This window comes from Sinohyriopsis cumingii, chromosome 2, assembly GCF_028554795.1.
Source record: "Sinohyriopsis cumingii isolate HCF-2022 chromosome 2, ASM2855479v2, whole genome shotgun sequence".
NCBI classification, from domain to species: domain Eukaryota; kingdom Metazoa; phylum Mollusca; class Bivalvia; order Unionida; family Unionidae; genus Sinohyriopsis; species Sinohyriopsis cumingii.
The window spans coordinates 35,492,836-35,512,022 of NC_142962.1; the positions used below are offsets into that span (position 1 = coordinate 35,492,836).

Sequence of the window (19,187 nt, forward strand, 5' to 3'; positions counted from 1 at the left end):
ACAGTTATATCTCTCTAATTGTGTTATGTGTTCCTTGTTATAAATATGTAGTAACCTTTTTCCCCTCTGGAATTTGGTTACTTCTAGAACCTGAGCTTACTTTATGTGCACCTGCATGGATTGAATATACGTTTCTACTTTTATTACATATATCTAGGTACCAGTAATCATTGTGTGCTGGAATAACGACAACCTCAGGGGGTTGCGCTACCAGACGAAGTGGGCAACTTAGTTGCATAAAAAATGTAAACTTAGATTAAGGAAAATATGCATTTCAAAGAAAGCAAATTCTAAATTTCTTAGATAGAAGGTTTAGCCTAATAATATACTCGTGTAGGTCAGAAGCATATGTTGTGGAATATGAAAAGTGCTATAACTTGTAAGGTTAAAGTTGTTTTCTGACATTCCTCATTTTTGTGAAAATACACCAAAAAAGGTTTGAAGCAAATGCATGACATTACAGGTACATGTATGTAGGCAAAGAATAGAACCATAAATTTGCAGACCTGTAAATGGATTGTTGTAACAAAGAAAGAAAGTGAATGGTTATATTAAGAAATCCCTCTTTCTAAGAACAGATGCACTCAGATGTTGTGTATGGCACCATATGTGTTCTTGGCTGTGTCAGTTCATTTGGAAAGAAGGGTATAGGTAATTCCTGTTTCAATGTGTTGTGTTTGAATTGTCAAAGTAAAATTTTTTTGTCAAGAACAAAGAAATTAGGATCAACAGCATAGTATGAAGTCACTTGTGCATTTGCTCCCATGTACATGTTCAAGGGTTGTTTCAAAACAGTTTTGAAATTGTTTTGACTGCCATTTTATAATGAACATTCAGAAAGTAAAAAAATGTTTAAGTGATAGTTGATTAAGCATTTTTTACCAACCTGCAACTGCAAGACTGTAATCTATTTACTCCTGTCAGTTAAAATTAAGTACATTGTATATTTTCAGCTCTGCATTTTTAAAGTCATATGGCCAGAATAAACATTGTGAATCTATCCATCCAAACATTCACACTTTTAAGCATGATTGCTCTGGGTATGAATAAAATGATTTTTATGCACATTTAAAATATATTTATGAGAAACATCTAACACAAGATTTTTCAACTTGAAAATAAAGTATTGCTTAAAACCAATGTTAAGTGCATACTGAGAAACAAGGGACATAATTAAAAAAAGTGAATGAAAACACAGCTATAAACTTTCCTCTATTTTTATTGGAATTTTCCAGCTTCTCTCTTACAGATCCATCAGGGCTCTGCAAGAGACTTGGGTCTCTAGAAGACCTTTCCCAGCGCATCCAGGACAGACAGTCATTCTGAACTCTTTCCTGCAGTTGCTAGTCCTTCAGCCCCCACTCACTGTGTTGAAGTAGGGGGCTTAGTGAAGAGTGCTCATATACCTTCTTCACTACTGAGGGACTTTGTGATGCTCACACATTCTCAGGCTCGAATTGTACTTCATGTTGCTAACTCAGTTCTCATGGACTCTCGAATTCTAATGAGTTCATCATAGAGGAAGCACAACTGATGGCTTCCATTATGCCTGCTCCTTCCTCTCTGTTGAATGCAGAAGAAGAGGTATGGTCTTTGAGAAGCCGATAAATGAAGTCTGTCAGATCTTACGCCCATGACTTGTGCCCAAAACCACTTGGCATAGAATCCCAAAATATCCTTTCTAGTTTGGAAAAGATCTGAGTGGTGTAAACCACAAAAAATCTCCTCCTTCTTCTGTGTTGTCCTTCAGTTGAGAGTTCTCAAAAATTTTACAGAGGCCAAAAACATTACTCTGCAATGTTGAGGGTGGTCCATCTCCTCAGTGTTGAGACCTTTGGTCTTTTCTGCCAGTTACTAGGTATATTCCCTGAAGTTGCCTACATAACCTCCCCAACTTAATGCAGGTGCATTTCAAGTGGAATGTGGGAATGCCTTTCTAACAAAGACATTGAAGCCATAGAACAGAAATTCTGATTACTCATAACCATAGCATTACATGCTGTCCTCTTCTCAGCTGCTTCTTTACTGTGAGCAAAGGGTAATGACTCCAGTTTCAGGATCTACCTCCTCCATCCAGAACCCTCTTCTTTCTTCACCAATCCAGAGAGGGGCAGTTGAGAAGGCTCTGAGCGATCAGTTACCTGCCTTCTATTCCTATATCTTCCTGGTTACCTAGAAAAGTGGAAGGTTTAGGATTACACTCACCCTCTCGCTTTTAAAACAGTTTTTTCTGGAAGAACCTTTCAAGATGGAGACCACCTTTTCAATCTAAAATGTGCTTCACCTTCTCAATTGGACAGTCCATCGACCTTCAGTATGCCCATCTATGTGTCTCTATATTTCCACCTCACCACAGATATCTCCAATTTTGAATGGACCAGAAAGCTTTTCAATTCTGGGTCCTGCCTTTCAAAATCTCTTCTGCACCAAGAGTTTTTACCAGAGTTATTAGCAGCCCACCTCTGAATACTAGGATTACCAATTCTCCAGCATTTCTAGTATTTGTTCCACTGTTGATCCATGGTAACTCAAATATGCTTTTTATCCAGCCTAGAGAAATCAGGACTCATTCCATCACATAACTCTATTTACACAAGGATGAATTTCCATATGAATCATAAACAAGTCCAGGTTCCACAGGATTGGATAGATTGGATCCTGGTTTAGTTAGAGACACTAAAAAAGCAAAACTTTTTTGTATACTGAACTGTACCTGTCCCTTTTGGGAACCTTGAATACCACTGCAGACTTGGTTCTATTAGGACATCTTCATATATAACCTCTACAATACCTCCTTCTCACAAGGTGGAAACCTCACAGAGATTTTGTATCAGCCCTGATCCTTCTAGGACCAGAATTTCATCACCATTTGCAATGGTAGATGAATCAGAATAGATTCATAATTGGGGTCCCCATGCATGCACCTACCCCCCCCCCCATCCCTATCTTTTTGCTGATGCATCATATTCTGATTGGCGCTCTCATATAGAGCCAGAGTGCATAATTCTGCAGGATCTTTGGACCCCATGTGAATCATCACTCCACATAAACAACTTACAGGGGAAAGCAGTATATCTAGCATTGCAAGCGTGCATTGACAGCATTGGGTCAGTGTGTCATGGTCTCCTCCGACAACACATCAGTCATAGCTTATCTCTGACATTTATTGCATACCTTGTGCAGACAACTTTTCATAATTATTATAAATATCATGACATGCCTTAAAATGTCAAAATAAATATGAAAAGCTGTTGTTCTGAATCAGATATATATATATATATATATATATATATATATATATATATATATATATATATATATATATATATCACTAATTACAAGTAACAGCATATTCAAAAGGGAAAAATAAGGACAGTCAGCAGACTGGAAACATTTTTATGTGGCTTTATGGGGTAAAAGGTAGATAATAATATTTCACAGTTCTTCATTAACCCACTCCATCTTTGCAAGCCTTGGCAATATAACCTGTAACTGGAAAATATGAATAGTAGTTCACCATGACCGACTAATAAGATCAGTATTTCTAGGTATTTGATTGCAATCACTACTCATAGGTGGTTAGTTTGACAGTTATAACAATAACAGAGCTCAGCCTTCATGAGTACCCTACAGGGCTTGACTAAATAAGACAATCAGCAAGTTAACATTCCTGTTATGCATGTTACTGGTTGGGTTGAAATGAGGGATGTTTAAAATATAATATAGCAATACTTAACATCAGTGGTTATATTTTCTCTGACCGCTTCGGTGGCCATGTGGTTAGAGCGTCCGCCTCGGATGCGGGAGGTCGTGGGTTCGATCCCCGGCCGAGTCATACCAAAGACTTACAAAAACGGTACTAACAGCTGCCTCGCTTGGCGCTCAGCATTAAGAGTTTAGTGTTAGGACTGGTCGGCCCGGTGTCAGGATAATGTGACTGGGTGGGACATCATGCTACATGTCTGCGGCATGATGCCCCAGTGCTAGACATCACTATAAACTGCCACATTGCAGACATCGTAGCGATATGACTGAAAAATTGTTAAAGCTACGTTAAAAATCCAAATCACATCACGCACACATATATTTTCTCTAGTAGACAGCAGTAACAGTGTTAGTGATGATAACGATCATGACATTAATAATAAACATTGGTTTCATTAGCATGAAGGTAATAAATATGAATACAGGCACTGACAAGACTACTTCAGACTGATCAATTGATCAATAGAATATTGAACATTTTTCTGTTGTTGTTTGTTTTGGGATTTTGTTTTCTTAAATCATTCAGTCACTACCAAAACGAGCTGACCTATATTATCTGGCTAATAATGCCTAGAAGAATAGCCATACATAATTTTACAATCTTTACTGTGTGTGTGTGTGTGGACATTTCCCTGGCATATATCAAATCACTGGTGTTTTTTTGTTGTAATCTGTATGTAACATGGTAATGTACATGTACTACATATCACCAATTTCTTTATTGATCACAAAACATGGTGCATTTCAAGCATGGTGAATTTATACTTTTATAAGTTTATAGTGAAAATGGATAGCACAAAAAAAAATAATATCTGCCAACTTTTGGGTTCTTGGAGATTTTGAAAAATGTAAGGATGTATTTGATTATCTTAGAAACATATACAGTGTAATATATAAATGCTTACAAGATACGCATTGTGTGGAGGATAAAGTTTTATATATTACAGCACAATGGGGTTATGAGTTTACTGTACATTTTTACAGGTCCAGCTCTTGAAGAGTTTGTATTCTGTTTAATAACAACTTAGAGTATGATATAAAAGAATGTAAGAAAGACCCTGATGGTAATTTGATTGCATTAGATATTCAAATTGGAACTTTTCTGGAATCCTTTCAAAGGGCCAAATAATGAATACTCAGAATTTTACAATAATATAAATGATATTATATATGAATACAAAAATTAGTCTATTAATATGTGGGGACTTGGTTAATGATCCAGAATTAGATTCATATAATTATATAAATGTAAATAACCCTAATGCTAGAAATGCATTATTAAGTATGCAAGAAACTTGCAGGATTAAAGAGATATACATGGAGAAGAAAACATCCTCCACAACAAGCTAGATTAGTATTCTTTCATGTTTCAGAATCTCTTATGCCAAATGTAGGAAAAGTGACAATTGAACCAAGTTATAGGTCTGACTACTCCATGATAGTATTGCATTTGAGTTCAAACAAATAATTTCATAAGAGGTAAATGTTTCTGTAAATTTAATAACAGTTTACTGTTTAATAAAAATTATACTGATGAGATCAGAAATTGGATAAAAAGAATAAAATTACAATATGCAGCGACTGATTATGGTGGAAATATTGACAATGTATTGAATTCAGATCTAAGATTGACTGTATATGATTCATTTTTTCAGATACATTGTTGATGGAGATCCATGGAAAAACTGTTTTGTATGCTTCATATAAAAAGAAATGTAAATTGAACATGAAAAAGAACTTATGATTTAGAAATAATGGAGTCTATAAAGAAAGAGCTTGAAAATGTAAGAAAAGAAAGCACAGAGGAAGTATTATTAGATCCAGAGTAAAATGGATAGAAGAGGGCAAGAAACCAACCAGATACTTTTGCCATCTAGAAAATAGAAACTGTGTGAATAAAATAATTACGGAATTACTTAAAGATGACAATTATTACAGGTCAGTTTGATATTCATGGGGAAGTAAAAGAGTATTATAATAACGGTTAACCTGCATAATGAGGAAAGAGGGATAGAAGATATAGAATTAGAGGATCACCTCAAATACTATCAAATTTATTGGCTTAACCAAGAGCATTCTTTAAGATTGGAAGGCAAAGTTTCCAAAACATAAGTATTGGATTGTTTGAAAAGTAAGAAAAATGGCAAATGCCCAGGATCAGATGGTTTCACGGTTGACTTTTTTAAGCTGTTTGGATTGAAATTGGGGAATTTGTAGCTAGAACAATTGATGAAGCATATGAAACTGGATTGTTCTCAACTGTTTTGAGACAAGGCATTATAACTTGCATACTTATGGAGGGTAAACCTAAGCAGTACTTGAGGAACTAGCATCCAGTTTCTCTACTTAATACTGTATACACATTAGCATCTCAATGCATTGTCAAAAGAATTAAATCGGTACTGAGTGAAATAATATCTGATGATCAAATTAGTTTGGTAAAAGATACATTGGTGAAAATGCAAGGTTCCTATATGATATTTTATGCACGTTGCGAAAGAGTTACAAATTCTGGGTGTATTATTATTTGGAAAAGCATTTGATTCTATATCATGGAAATTTTTTCATAAAGTTCTTGTTACACTTTTGGATCAAAAATAAAGCTCTGGGCTAAAATGTTTTGTTAAAATATGTAATAAGCAGTTTTACGAGATGACTTTCTTTCGGAGGTTGTTGGCAGGATGATCCAATATCCCAGATCTCTTCTTCTTATTTGCCAAAAATGTTGTCTGTACTATTAAAGAATTATAAAAAATTAAAGGTATCAAGCTAAAGGAAACAAAAAATTTACTGTCACAGTTTGCAGATGACAACACTTTAATTCTTGATGGCTCTTTTAAATCCTTGGACTCTTCTATTGAAGTATTGAAGTTTTTTTTGCAAGGATATTATAACTGAAACTTGTCATTGTGAAAACAAGAACACTTTGGATGTGAAGCAAGGAGTACAGTGCATAAACATTTAATCACAGGTTCAAATTACAGTGGGTGACTGGATTTACATCATTGGGCATGAAGTTTTTGGTGGATTTGGATAAAATGGTAAAATGAATTTAAAAAATAAAACGGAAATGATTAAAACTTGTTTAAAACTTTGGGAAAAGTAATCTGTAACACCAATTGGTAAATTAAGTTTTGAAAACCTTGATTAATCTAAACCTTAATTATTTTTTCACCTCATTGCTCGGCAAAATTTTATCGGAGAGTTAAATGAATTTCACCTTTATACTGAAATCAAAAGAGGACAAAGTTAAAAGATCAGGTATGATTCAGACTTTTTCTGAAGGTGGCTTGGCATTGGTAGATACTGATAAATCGATGTTAGCTTTTGGAAAAAAAACAGATTCATTATTCTAACTCATAAAAAAATTTTGATAAATTTTGAAAACAAAATATGCCAGATTAAATATTTGTTCTTATTAGGATATGAAAATGTAATGACTTTATCCAGAAAGACAAAAGACACTTTTTGGAATCCTGTTTACTGGCTTTGAAATGTATTATAGAAAAACAGAAGATGTTACGAGTTGTTATGGATGAACTCCCTCAATAAAGGTGAACAAGGTACCCATTTTCTATAGGAAATGGTTTGAACATAATGTAATCTATATTTGTGATATGCTTACAGATCAGGGGGACCATTATTTACTTTGATTGCTTTAAAGCTAAATATGGTCACAATACGAATTTCCTTGCCTTTCAAGGTATATTTCAGTATGTTAAGTCATTTTGTAAAAAGTTACAGTTAGATAAAACAACACTGTTCAGACCATTTATCCCCTTCCATTTTGAAATTTTATTTGATAACATTAAAGGATATAAAGATGATTACCAGTCACTTTTAAAACAAAGAATGTTAAACCAACTAGTGAAAATAAATGGAATGAAATTTTCAATTTGAACATGAATATATGCTGAAGTTTTTAAAATAACAAGAAACTCAAAATTACAATGGTTTCAATTTTATGTTACTCATATAATTTTACCAATAAATTCATTTCTGTATAAAATAAAATTGTCAGATACTGATAAATGTACTTTCTGTTAATATGTCATAGAAACAATACTGCATTTGTTATGGGAATGTAATAAAATAATCAGGCTGTGGAATGAAGTGTCCCACTGAATTTGGAATAATGTGAACATAGATATTATGCCACATGCAAAAACTTATATTGGGAGATGCATTAGAGTTGGAATATATAAACAACCAATTTATTTATTGTTTTCTTTGAGCCAAATACTACACCTATATATATATATACAATGAAAGTAGATATGCCTAGATTAGATGGGTTGAAGTTTTTTTTTAAAGAACACTATAATCTGAACAAATACATTGCAATCAAATATGAAAAGAAAAAAGCATTTATGTTGATTTGGGAACCAATGAGATTGTAAGGTGACTTTGGGATGGTTCCACAACACAGTGGTCAACCTATTACAGGAACAATTTTATAAAGGTTATTTCTGATGTCAAGGAGGCACACATGACCCTTCTCTTTGTGTGGAAATCTGAAACCTTTGCTGGGCCACCTTGGAGAAAATAACACTCAGTTTGCCACATTCCAGGCAAGAAGAATGTATTGGTGGACAGTCTGTCTAGAATTGGTAAAGCCATTCTCACTGAATGACTCTTCACTGCTCCATTGCAGAGACCTTTTTCACATTGTGGAAAAGACTCCTAGTGGATTTATTTGCATCAAGGCTCAACAACAGACCTTCTTTTTATGCTTCTCCTGTCCCAGATGAAGGAGCTTGGGCAGTGGATGCCTTCAGTCTCCAATGGGATTGGAGGTTTGCATTTAGCTTTCTCACCCTTCTGACTACGACCTCAAGTTCTGCAAAAAGTTCTAATTTCCACGTCTGATATCATTCTCATATACCCACTGTGGCCCCAGAATTCATGCTTCAGCAATATTCTATGCATGTTGATCACTCAGCCCAGGTCTCTTCTTGACAGGAGGGATCTTCTGTTGCAACACCAGGGATCCCTCATAAATAACATCCCACATATTCTATATTTTTCACACTTGACTTGTATCAGGCAATCTCAACGCCAGAACAAGTTTCCGGGCATGAATACCAGTTGCATCATTCAGGCCAGGAGAGCTTAAGATCCGAGATCTATGATGCCAGGTGGAGAATCTTCTAACATTAGTGCAGTAGGACACACATTGATAATAGCTGTCCTGCTCTGTTGCTGAGTTCCTTTTGTTTCTCTTTGAAAACAACAAATGTTCAGTGTCCACTATTAAGGGCAGTAGAACTACCATTTCCAAGACACTTAAATTCTCGCAAGACATAGATTCGCACCACGCTGATTTTATTAAGTAATTTGAGTTTCATATACCAGTCTCACACTTTTTATTCCATGGAATCTTGTGTTGTATGGTTGTTAACCAAAACCACCTTTAAACCATTGAGACTTCTTTTCAGGACCCCATGCTTAAGATTGTTTCTCCTTATCCTTGCCTCCATGCAAAGATGAAGTGAGGTTCATGCCAAATCATCTATCAGCACTGGCTACCTCTGGTTTTGGAATTATGATTCTGTTTACCTGCTTTGACAAATGAGATTTTTAGCCCAAAATGACAAATACCTTCCTTGCTCTACTATCAACAGAAATCCAGTCTCGGTCAAATTTGTGCTGTGGATGATAGAGATTGACTCTTATGCCATGTGAGGGCAATCAGTTTCTATCTTTGGTTGTTTAAAACTCATGCTTCAGTTGAGGATAAATAAGTTTGCTAATAAATGATCATCATGAAATAAAAAATGAAATTAAGTACATTTGTTATTATGAGAATCTTTTTAAATTTTGAGAAATAGATGTAAACTTAATCTGTATAGCCCAGAATTTTAATTACCTAAAATTCAGTGCAGTTATTGCAATTGAAGGATTAGTTTAATACAATGGCTTACTGTCCCATCTTAAAAAAATGAAAAACTATTTTGGTCTAGACTTCAATGGGTGTATTGCAGACTTTCAAAACTTCTCTTGGAACTTGTCAACTCAAAAAGAAGGAAGGTTAACTTGAATTTAAAAAGATTATAAGGATATATTATTGCTAGGGAATAGGAGACCTATTTCTTTGTAAAATGCTGCTTATAAACTGAAACTATTGTTAGCAGAATTTATAAATTTTTATGAAAACTGGCATACTCATATCAGACAGGTTTAATTTCTGGTCGATATATGGGGGAAAAGAATTATGTATAATATCATGCATTATGCAGAAAAGAAGGATCTTCATTTTCTTCTTATTGTTGACTTTGAAAATTAGGTTTCATTGAATTTTATTGTTAATGTTTTGAATTTTTAAAATTTTGGTCCAGTGGTTAAAAATGTATTAAAATATATTACCAGGATATTAAATCCTGCCACTGTGAACATAAGTTTCACAATGGTTTCCTAGGCACACAGTTACTCAATCACAGAGACTTTTCAAGCAACAGTAGGTAAACCCTGAAAAGTATTTCACAGTGATCCAGTTTTTATGCAGAAAAAAGTCCAATATGCACTTGCAGAGACGAAAGGTCACAAGGAATTCAAAATAAGATTTTGTGATGTTTGTCAGCATTGGTGAATAAGCTATAGAATTAAAGTTATTTTCCAAGTTGTACACATAATGCAAGTTCGAGTGCTGCATTTAGTTTTACAGGTGGGGTGGGGGAAAGGGGCTGATTAATTAGTACCTAAACAAGTAAGTTTCAATTCTGGTTTTTTCAGAAGATGTTCTAATATTTTTTCAGGTAAAAACCTTGAATCCATCCCTATCTTCATAGCTGACATAAGCAGTGAATCATCCATTGCAGATATGTGTAGGCAGGCCAAAGTGGTACTAAACTGTGTTGGACCAGTGAGTAGTTATTTTTTTTTATGCTACATAACTTGTTTGAAAGATAGTGCAGTGAAGCAAGAATATAACAACATTGAAAGGATCCCATACATTTTGTTTAATATCCAATTACATTGAATTCAGTCTAGAAAGAAGACTTGAGTGACTGTGTAGAGTGAACTTTAGAGAAAGTTATAGTGATGTAATAATTCACAAAATAGAAAATAGTAAATATTTCTGTATACAGGTATTGTCGAAAAATGAATAGATTTTGGTATTACAGCACTCCATTATTCCAAAACTGACCATTGAGCCATAGAGTAGACTGCCTTATTGTGAGAGTAGTTTATAATGAAGTACAATGAAACACTGCTATAATATATGCATCATTATAATACAAAGTCAGATAGAACATGATCCTGGTATTTCCTGCATTTTTGTGACCGTTTCACTATTTTCTTAGTACTGCCAATCTCTTATCAAACTTAATTAGTGTTTGATTTGTTAATCTGGTGAGATGTTGTATTCTCCAAAGAAAACTTCATCTCTTTGTGAATGTTCATTTCAAATAAATTAGTTCATCTGTCAATGCACTTTATTAATTGCATATTTTTATAGTTATCAGCTTAACATAATTTGCACTTGAAACTTTAAAAATAACGCTGATAATTCTTCTTTGTCTTTTATCTTGAAACTGTTGTATATATAAAACATGGGGCAGCATACAGCCCATCCCTGGTTTTATCCACTTGTTTCCTTAAAAGGGTGTGGTTTCTTGTCCTGCCAGAAGTTGCACATGCCTGGCATAAATTGTTGTAAAATATAGGTTCAACAACAGACTACAGTCAACCAGCCAACTGATAAAATCGATGTAGCTGTCTTATAATTACAAAATCATCAACATTAATCTCGCAGCAAAAGGTTGTTACAGTTATCCCATTCTGCTTTATTAACAACTAAATCTCCAGTGTACATCCCATAAAAAGTGGAATGATATATTTTGTGTATAACAATACTGCAGAGGTCTGGAATTTTTTTTACTTTTGTTGAACATTTGTTTTGGTTATATGTACATGTATCCTCGCTCCCCACCCCCTCACTCACTTCATTTAATTCCATAAATTAAAAAACAATCCACCCTTCCATTATGCTGTTGATATAAGATTGACTCCATTTTATTTGCTTAAAATGTATTCAGAAATGCAGGCATCAGCATCAGAACATTCTGTTACATACAGATGACTCGTCAGATGTAATTCTGAGACTACCATTATACATGTACCTGGAAACTAACTGGAACATGACCATTTAAATTGTAGGGGTGAAAGATTTACTGCTACAATCAAACATGCTACTCCTTTTCACTGTGCATTAGTGGGAAGTCTTTGTAATAGTTATAATTGTAAGCTTGAATTAATGTATCACTTATTTTAATCTTTCCTGTCTTTTAAAGAATGACTCAACTGTTTGTAGATTGCCTTTTACCTATGAATGGTTACTCCTAAATGAGTTTCTTGCCAGTTGTTGTGTTGATCTCAAGTACATAGCGAAGTCACTACATGTACTTGTATAGGAGTTTTAGTTAAAAGATTTTGCAAGTCTAAATACATGTACATGTAAAGGTTTCTTCATTGAAATGCTTAGTAACAGGTATAGGCTTTTATTTTTTGCTGGATAAAAGATCAAGCCCATCAAGCATATCTGTTGTCCAGTGGTATGAAAATATTACCAAAATATACTATATAGTGTCAGAGTTCTGTCCCTCAAAGAAAACACTGTTTCCACTTAGTAGCATTAGTTCTACATCACTGGTGTAGACCAGTCTGTCTGTCTGGCACGCACTTGAGGCAAGCCTAATTTGTGCATTAGATACCCCCAAATTTTTTCATTTGACCCCCAATTTTGACACAGTTTTTTTTAATATACTTCATCTGACTATCGCTTCTGACACCAATGGGATTTTTGACTCAATCTTGCACCCCTAGGGGAAACACTGGTGAGGAAAAAACCTACAACATGTAATTTGAGCATCCAAAGGTCAATGATACAGGTTACTGTGACAGAAAAGAGAAAAATGACTTGTTTGTGGACAATAACATTAGTTCTACATCAAAGACCAGAACCAAACTTTGTGGATTGCTTGCACATCAATAAGGAAAATCCCTATCCGTTTGTTGGTCAAAAGGTAAAAGTCACTGATGGCTGGAATAAAAATGGTTTGTGCACAATATTAGTTGTACATCCTCAACCTGGATCAAACTTTGTGGATGGCATGCATATGGATAAGGAGATAGCCTATCTGTTTGGTGGTCAAAGATAAAAGTCATTAACTACTGGAATAAAATTTGTTTGCGCCAATAATATTAGTTTTACATCCTCGACCTGGACCAAACATTGTTGATGACTTGCACTCAGAAATAAAAAAAGCCTATATATTATGGAGTCATGTCATATGATAAGCTAAGATGATATTTTTCAGTTCATTGTCTACCTCCATGTTGCTAACAACTGCCTGAAATAATCAAAATATTAAAAATAAGCTTTATAATACTTTATCACTCACCCATGTATGTATTCATCTTAACCATTCATATGGCTATATCAATTCATTACAGTATCGTTTTTATGGAGAGCAGCTGGTGAAAGCCTGTATTGAAAATGGAGCCCATCATTTGGATATCAGTGGTGAACCACAGGTAATATGCATGCTTTTGTGTAAGGGACAGTGGCTAACACTTGCATCAGCTATTGTCAGTTTTATCGTTTCCTTCAAAATGTCAAATCCATTACCTGATCATAATACATTAGGAATAAAACCATTACTTTGCATTTCCAGCTTCCCAAGCTACGAAGGATTTTCACCGTCTTTTTACTTAGTTTGGTAATAAAATACTTGCCAAGCTGAGTCATGTGACAGTGGTCTCCTCTAGGATAAAGAGCTCATTGCCAAATCTTGTAATTTGCATTACTTTTGTTCATGACTGGTCCATATGCTGTCACAACAGGCCATATAAATACACTCCAGTTGGTGCCTTTTCAACAGTTTGAGCAATACTTCTGAGGATTTTTTTTACCCCAGGAAGTTTGCGCCATCCGTTTTTTTTTTCTCTTTAAATCTCACTCTATTTCTGTCATAGACAGATATTTTGCACTTTAATTGACCAACTGTATTGTATTATTATGTAATTTGTGCAACCTTAATTGCCTGCCCTTTGGTTTATTGTACTTGAAATTCTTCTGAGTTCTTGTCCGTTTTTTCACGCTATATTATGAACCGCTCCAGTAGCCTAGTGGTTAGAGCATTCACCTTGGATGTGGGAGGTCGTGGGTTCGATTCCCTGTCAAGTCATACCAAAGACTAATAAAGCTGGTACTAATGGCTGCCTTGCTTGGTGCTCAGATTAAAAAGTTAGTTTTAGGACTAGTTGGTCTGGTGTCAGGATAATGTGACTGGGTGGGACATCATGCTACATGTCTGCGGCATGATGCCCTGGTGCTAGGCATCACTATAAACTGCCACACTGCAGACATCATAGCAATATGACTGAATTTTTTTAAAGGCTACACTAAAAATTCAAATCACACACACAGGCTATATTATGTAAGTGATTAGGGCTGTTCCATTAAAACATACATGGGACCCAGGGTAGGCAGTTTTAAAGTGGGGTACTCATCTATAGATGCAATTTAGAATTTTCTTATCATTTTAATATGAACTCCATGAAATAAAAGTACCTTGGTATATATTTGTAAAAAAACCTGCCTTCCCTGGGTACCATGTATATTTAAATGGAATAGCCCTTATTTTCAAAGTAACAAGAACATTAATTTAATTTCTCTTGCATTTATCTTAATTCATAGTATCCATTTTACTGTAAGTTCACTATGCATTCTCCAGTATGTGTGATTGTATGAGTCACTGCTAAATTGAATGAATCTCTCCTCCACGCAAATGTGCAAAAATTGCACAGTTGACTTGCTGTGAGCATAATGAAACTAGTAACATTCAGTCTGATCATGCAAGTGCTTGAAATTGTGATGAACATCCATAATCAACCTCTATTAAGTGGCTTGCAATTGAGCAGGGAGTTTGTTCAGTATCTAGTTAAAAGTGTTTTACCAACTGCACTTGTAGAGATTGCACAATGGCAGATGTACAGTTTTTGATTTTAAGTTGTAATGTCTCTATGATTACATGTAGTTCTAATGAACTATGTTGTGTCTGCTGTTATATGCATGTCTAATTCACTGTGTTGTGTCTGTTATTGCATACAGTTCTAATGCACCATGTTGTGTCTGCTATTACATGCAGTTCTAATACACTATGTTGTGTCTGCTATTACATGCAGTTCTAACGCACCATATTGTGTCTGCTATTACTTGCAGTTCTAATACACTTTGTTGTGTCTACTATTACATGCAGTTCTAATACACTTTGCTGTGTCTGCTGTTACATGCAGTTCTAATACGATATGTTGTGTCTGCTGTTACATGTAGTTCTAATGCACCATGCTGTGTCTGCTATTACATGCAGTTCTAATGCACCATGCTGTGTCTGCTATTACATGCAGTTCAAATGCACCATGCTGTGTCTCCTATTACATGCAGTTCTAATATGATATGTTGTGTCTGCTATTACATGCAGTTCTAATGCACCATGCTGTGTCTGCTATTACATGCAGTTCTAATACGATATGTTGTGTCTGCTGTTATATGCAGTTCTAATATGATATGTTGTGTCTGCTGTTATATGCAGTTCTAATACGATATGTTGTGTCTGCTGTTATATGCAGTTCTAATGCACTGTGTTGTGTCTGCTGTTGCATGCAGGTCTAATGTACCATGTTGTGTCTGCTATTACATGCAGTTTGAATGCATATGATGTGATGCCATTTGTCATAACACATGATCACAGCTGTGCCAGTAATGAAGATAATTAACTGTAAGTGTTCTCTGTATTCATTATTTATCATATATACGTTTGTAAAAACATTTGTAGGAATCTATTTATACATATTGTTTTCATAGACACTGACTTTCCCCACCCCAATTGCCCATGAAAAATTGTGTAAATCCCACTTACGAAAATGCATGAAGAGGAATTCACCATCTGTGTAAAAATCCTGAAGAAATCACAGAGTTGGGACAGTGCAGTACCTGACTGATTTCTGTACCATTGTTTTGCCTTGTCTTATTCAGGACCACCTCTATGTCTTTGGTGTCAAACTACCTAGATGATGGTCTGCAAGCATTGCTTGAGCAGTCCTTTGTTTGAAGACATGAAATTCTTTGTTTTGCTTTTGCTTCACCTTGGATTTCTTGTCAAGAAAGACAAATCTGATTTCATTCCATCTTACCTTTATTTCATCAGGGCATGGAGTTTAAACTGTCTTGAACCATGTCTGTCTCCTTCAAGAATGTTCCTTGAGAATCATTTCTATATTGTCTTGAGCAAGCCGAATTTCAGCCTTGGAATTTCTTTCCCACTTGTGTCTTATCAGGATGAACATCGAGCTCATCGCTTGTTCATGAAACTTCTGCAGATAATTCTTTGCCGTCTAAACCAATAACAGTAGGTCTTGTCTCTGCAAATAGAAAGACCTCACCTGGTTTATGGCAGTTACCCCATTGCAGGATCAACTGCCTAAAATCACTATCTGTATGTAAGTTATATTACCAACCTTCTGGATTCCTTCTTAGAAGGTAAGGGAAAAGCAAGTCCCCAGATCTCTGCTTTTTTTATGGGATGTAGGCTCACTGTTTTAGGTTTGATGTCCAGTCAGAACCATCACTAAATGGCACTCTCTTCAGTCAGAACTGTTCATGCTGGGGTTGACCTCTTGTGGACCTCTTTGCAGTGAGGTAGTGTGTCAAGCTCCCAACCCTTATCATGCCAGCCCAAGATCCTAACTCCTAGTAGTCAAGACCCTTTCACAGAACTGGAAAAGTCTTGATGCATGTACCTTTCCCCATACTCCTGATTCCCAAGATCACTCAGAAATTGGCAAATCAGTTTGTAGACTAATGCCAATTGCTTTCCAAGTGGTATCTTTTATTAGTAGATGACCTCCTAAATCTAGTGACAGAAATTCTCATTAAAATCTTTCTTTTCTTGCAAGTTTTCTATCCCATTTCAGAAATGTTGAACCTTCATGCCTGTCTCATATCAAACAAGTTTACAGAAAGAAACATTCTGCAAACAAGTGGTGAAAAGAATTGCTGGGACAGAAAGGCCAGCCACTTTAAAATCTGAGGAGTGGCGTGAGGAGAGAAACATGTCAGCCCCTGAAAGACTTGATATCACAACTAGCTAACTTTGTTTGCTGATTTTAGAAGATCATGATCAAGGACATCCATTCCATGATTTCTGAGATGTTTTGCTATAATTGAAGGGAAGGATTAGGCTAAAGCAATGATGTCTCCAGCCCTCTTGCCAAGTTTGACTTTCAACCAAATATTTTGTCCTTGTGTTTAAAATAGAGTCAGCTGTGGGTTCTGACTTAGCTAAATGAGCTACCCTTCAAACCACTGTCTGTAGCCTCACAGTCTAGTCATTTGAATAACACCTGCTTCATATTCACTGTAGCTTTAGCTGGCAGACTCGGTGATATTACTATGTTAATACCTTATTAATTGAGCTGAACCATCTGTTGTTTTCCCACAATGGTTTGGTTTCTTTAAACACACAAAGATGTGACATCCCAAACTGGTCAAATCACGAAAGTTACAGTGCATTGGATTAGGAGATTTTACTTCAAATCAGAAGGATTTTAATTGACCCCATTTCAGTCTTTAAAAGGATTGTTGTTATTGGATTTAACACCATTTTTCAGCACAAGACAGGTTATACATGGTGGCCATTCTAACTGTGGAGGAAGAACCCAGAAAAGCCTCTGAAAGAACCACCATCCCATGGGCAAGTTTTCTCACGTACCCACATTGGCCAAACTTGGGATGGCAGTGCTCCATAACAGTGAGTGCTTCAGTCCAATTGGCCACTCATTGGCCCCCCTCTTTAAAAGGGATAGAGACAGTAATACTGATTGCAAATTTCAACATATTTCAGTGGAGCTTTTCTTACAAGACCACCCTTTCTGCCAAAACATTGTGGTCTCTCATGACAGGTTGTCTTTCATTACAGGTCATAATACTATAATCAGTCTGTGTTTTGAGGGCCCGGTCTCTTATACCAAGACAGGCTTTACTGTAATATATAAATATAGGTTGCATACATCCAGCTGCCTGTGCATGGTAAAGCACATAACAGCATTACTTTCTGTCTGGCAGTAATGTAATCATATATTGTGTATATATACACCTGCACACACACAGTCAAGTTCAGTGGTCACCTGTTCAAAATGGCCATTATAATCCTCCCCCCCCCCCAGCATATTTTCTATATAAATGCCATACAATCATGTCACCTATCTTTCGCAATCAGTGGTCAGATATTTCTCAACCCAGCAGTGACCACTCCAAGCATGCAAATTAAACTTTTTTTGTTTGATGAGTAAGTCATGGTATATATAAAGGTATATTACATGAATCAATGTTTAAACGCTTCATATTTTGATTATACTGACCATGATCCAGTGAAACTCAAAGGTGTCAATATGTTGGCTTCAAAAGCAAGGTGTATTTTGCCATTACAGGAGGTATGCTGCACTATTGATATCCCTTACAGTTTAGTAATGAAAGTTTCCTTTGACCCTTCCCACTCCATTTTTGATATTTGAACATTCATGTTGGGGTGTAGTATCTGAGTCAGTTGCCTATTGTAAAAATGGAATTAGGTGGGTTTATTAGGTAGCCTCTTGCAAGTGGGACTTACAAACTTAAAGTTATGAGTCATGCCTTCATGAAATTAATAGGAAAATTATTTATTTTCTGAGAAATTGCAAGTGTTACAGTTGTTGTGTCTTTAATCTGCCAAAAGTACAGCATTGATGAAATTTTAACTGGTTCTTGCCATTTCCACTACTAGTCACATGACTATACAAAACTCAACAACCTACATGTCCATGACATCAGAGATCCATTAGTCATGTGATATCAACATTAAACCCCATCCCAATGTTGTTGTACAAAAAATTTAAATATATTTCAGAAAGTTATATAGTGTTTGTAAAAGAACAAATGGACACATAATTCTCAACATATATATTCCAAGAACAATGACCAGAAACCTATGGCTGTCACAGCAGCTTGAAGAAAGTCTTACTCATCAAGAAGAAAGCATGTGTCAATGATGGTTTTGTGTGTGTATGTGTGTGGGATTTAGATTTTTAAGGTAGCTTTAAAGAAATTTCAGTCATATCGCTATGATGTCTGCATTGTGACAATTTATAGTGATGTCTTGCATTTGCCACATCATGCCACAGACATGTAGCATGATGTCCCACCCAGTCACATTATCCTGACACCAGGCCAACCAGTCCTAACACTAACCTCTTAATGCTGAGTGCCAAGCGAGGTAGCTGTTATTACCATTTTTGTAAATCTTTGGTATGACTCTGTCTGGGTTCAAACCCGCGACCTCCTGCATCCAAGGTGGACACTCTAACTGTTAGGCCACCTGAGC

At 35.6% G+C, this 19,187-nt stretch overlaps 1 protein-coding gene across 2 annotated transcripts in view; it reads left to right on the plus strand.

Moving 5' to 3' along the window:
* LOC149804623 (saccharopine dehydrogenase-like oxidoreductase) overlaps positions 1–19,187 on the plus strand; it is a 58,695-nt gene that overhangs the window by 984 nt on the left and 38,524 nt on the right. For both annotated transcript variants that reach the window (XM_089942552.1, XM_089942548.1), the window contains exons 2-3: positions 10,521–10,627; positions 13,222–13,302. In XM_089942552.1, the coding sequence (XP_089798678.1) occupies positions 10,521–10,627; positions 13,222–13,302 (188 nt within the window). The remainder of the gene's footprint in view (positions 1–10,520; positions 10,628–13,221; positions 13,303–19,187) is intronic.